General features: G+C 53.2%; 1 protein-coding gene across 1 annotated transcript in view; it reads left to right on the top strand.

The window, feature by feature from the left end:
* Nucleotides 1–116: 116 nt before the first annotated feature.
* ACVR2B (activin A receptor type 2B) overlaps nt 117–699 on the top strand; it is a 99343-nt gene continuing 98760 nt past the window's right edge. The window contains exon 1 of the mRNA XM_019474259.1: nt 117–492. Coding sequence (XP_019329804.1) covers nt 441–492 — 52 coding nt within the window. The 5' untranslated portion in view covers nt 117–440. The remainder of the gene's footprint in view (nt 493–699) is intronic.

Below are 699 nucleotides of genomic sequence, written 5' to 3'. Positions count from 1 at the left end.
GGAGGGGAGGGGGGGGTGTGCGCGCACGCGCGCGTGTGCGTGTGCGCTCGCCCCTGCTGCTGGGGGAGCCGGAGGGGCTGGGTTGGGAGGAGGAGGAGGAGGAGGAGGGGGAGTCGGTGTGTGGTGCACGCCGCGCTCCCAGCACAAAAGCCCAGGGAAAGAAACTCTTGGAAAGCTCGGAGCAAACGCCGGGGCCAGGCGGGAGCAGGTCGAACCGTCCGGGCGCTGCGGGGCTGTTCCTCTCCACTGGATACATTTTGCAACTGCGAAGGAATTAAATCCGATTTTTTTTTTCAGGATTTTTTTCTTCTTTTTAAGAGCGAGAGAGAGAGGGCAGAGCCTCGCTTCTCCCCCCTTCTTTCACTCTCTCGATCTTTTTATTTTTATTTTTGTTTCCCTTGGGGATAGAGGGGCACACGAGGAGAAAAAAGTAAAGGAATATGATTGCTTCGTGGCTGACTTTCGCCTTGCTTTGTGGAACTTTCTGTGCAGGTAAGTGCATTTCTGCGTGTTTACCTCCCGCTCGGGCTTACGGTCGCTTCTCCAAATGCAGAATTGAATGGGCCGTGCAATTATTTGCAGCCACCCTCCGAAACAGAGCAGAGCAACCAGCGAGCCTGCAAACTGGGGAATAACCCCACCGCTGCGACCTGCTTAATTTTCTTCATTATTTTCTTTTTTTCTTTTCTTTTTTTTTTT

This window comes from Aptenodytes forsteri, unplaced genomic scaffold (assembly GCF_000699145.1).
Source record: "Aptenodytes forsteri isolate BGI_AS27 unplaced genomic scaffold, ASM69914v1 Scaffold296, whole genome shotgun sequence".
In the NCBI taxonomy this organism is placed as follows: domain Eukaryota; kingdom Metazoa; phylum Chordata; class Aves; order Sphenisciformes; family Spheniscidae; genus Aptenodytes; species Aptenodytes forsteri.
The sequence above is the reverse complement of the archived record's forward strand: the minus strand, read 5'-3'. Positions and strand labels throughout refer to the sequence as shown.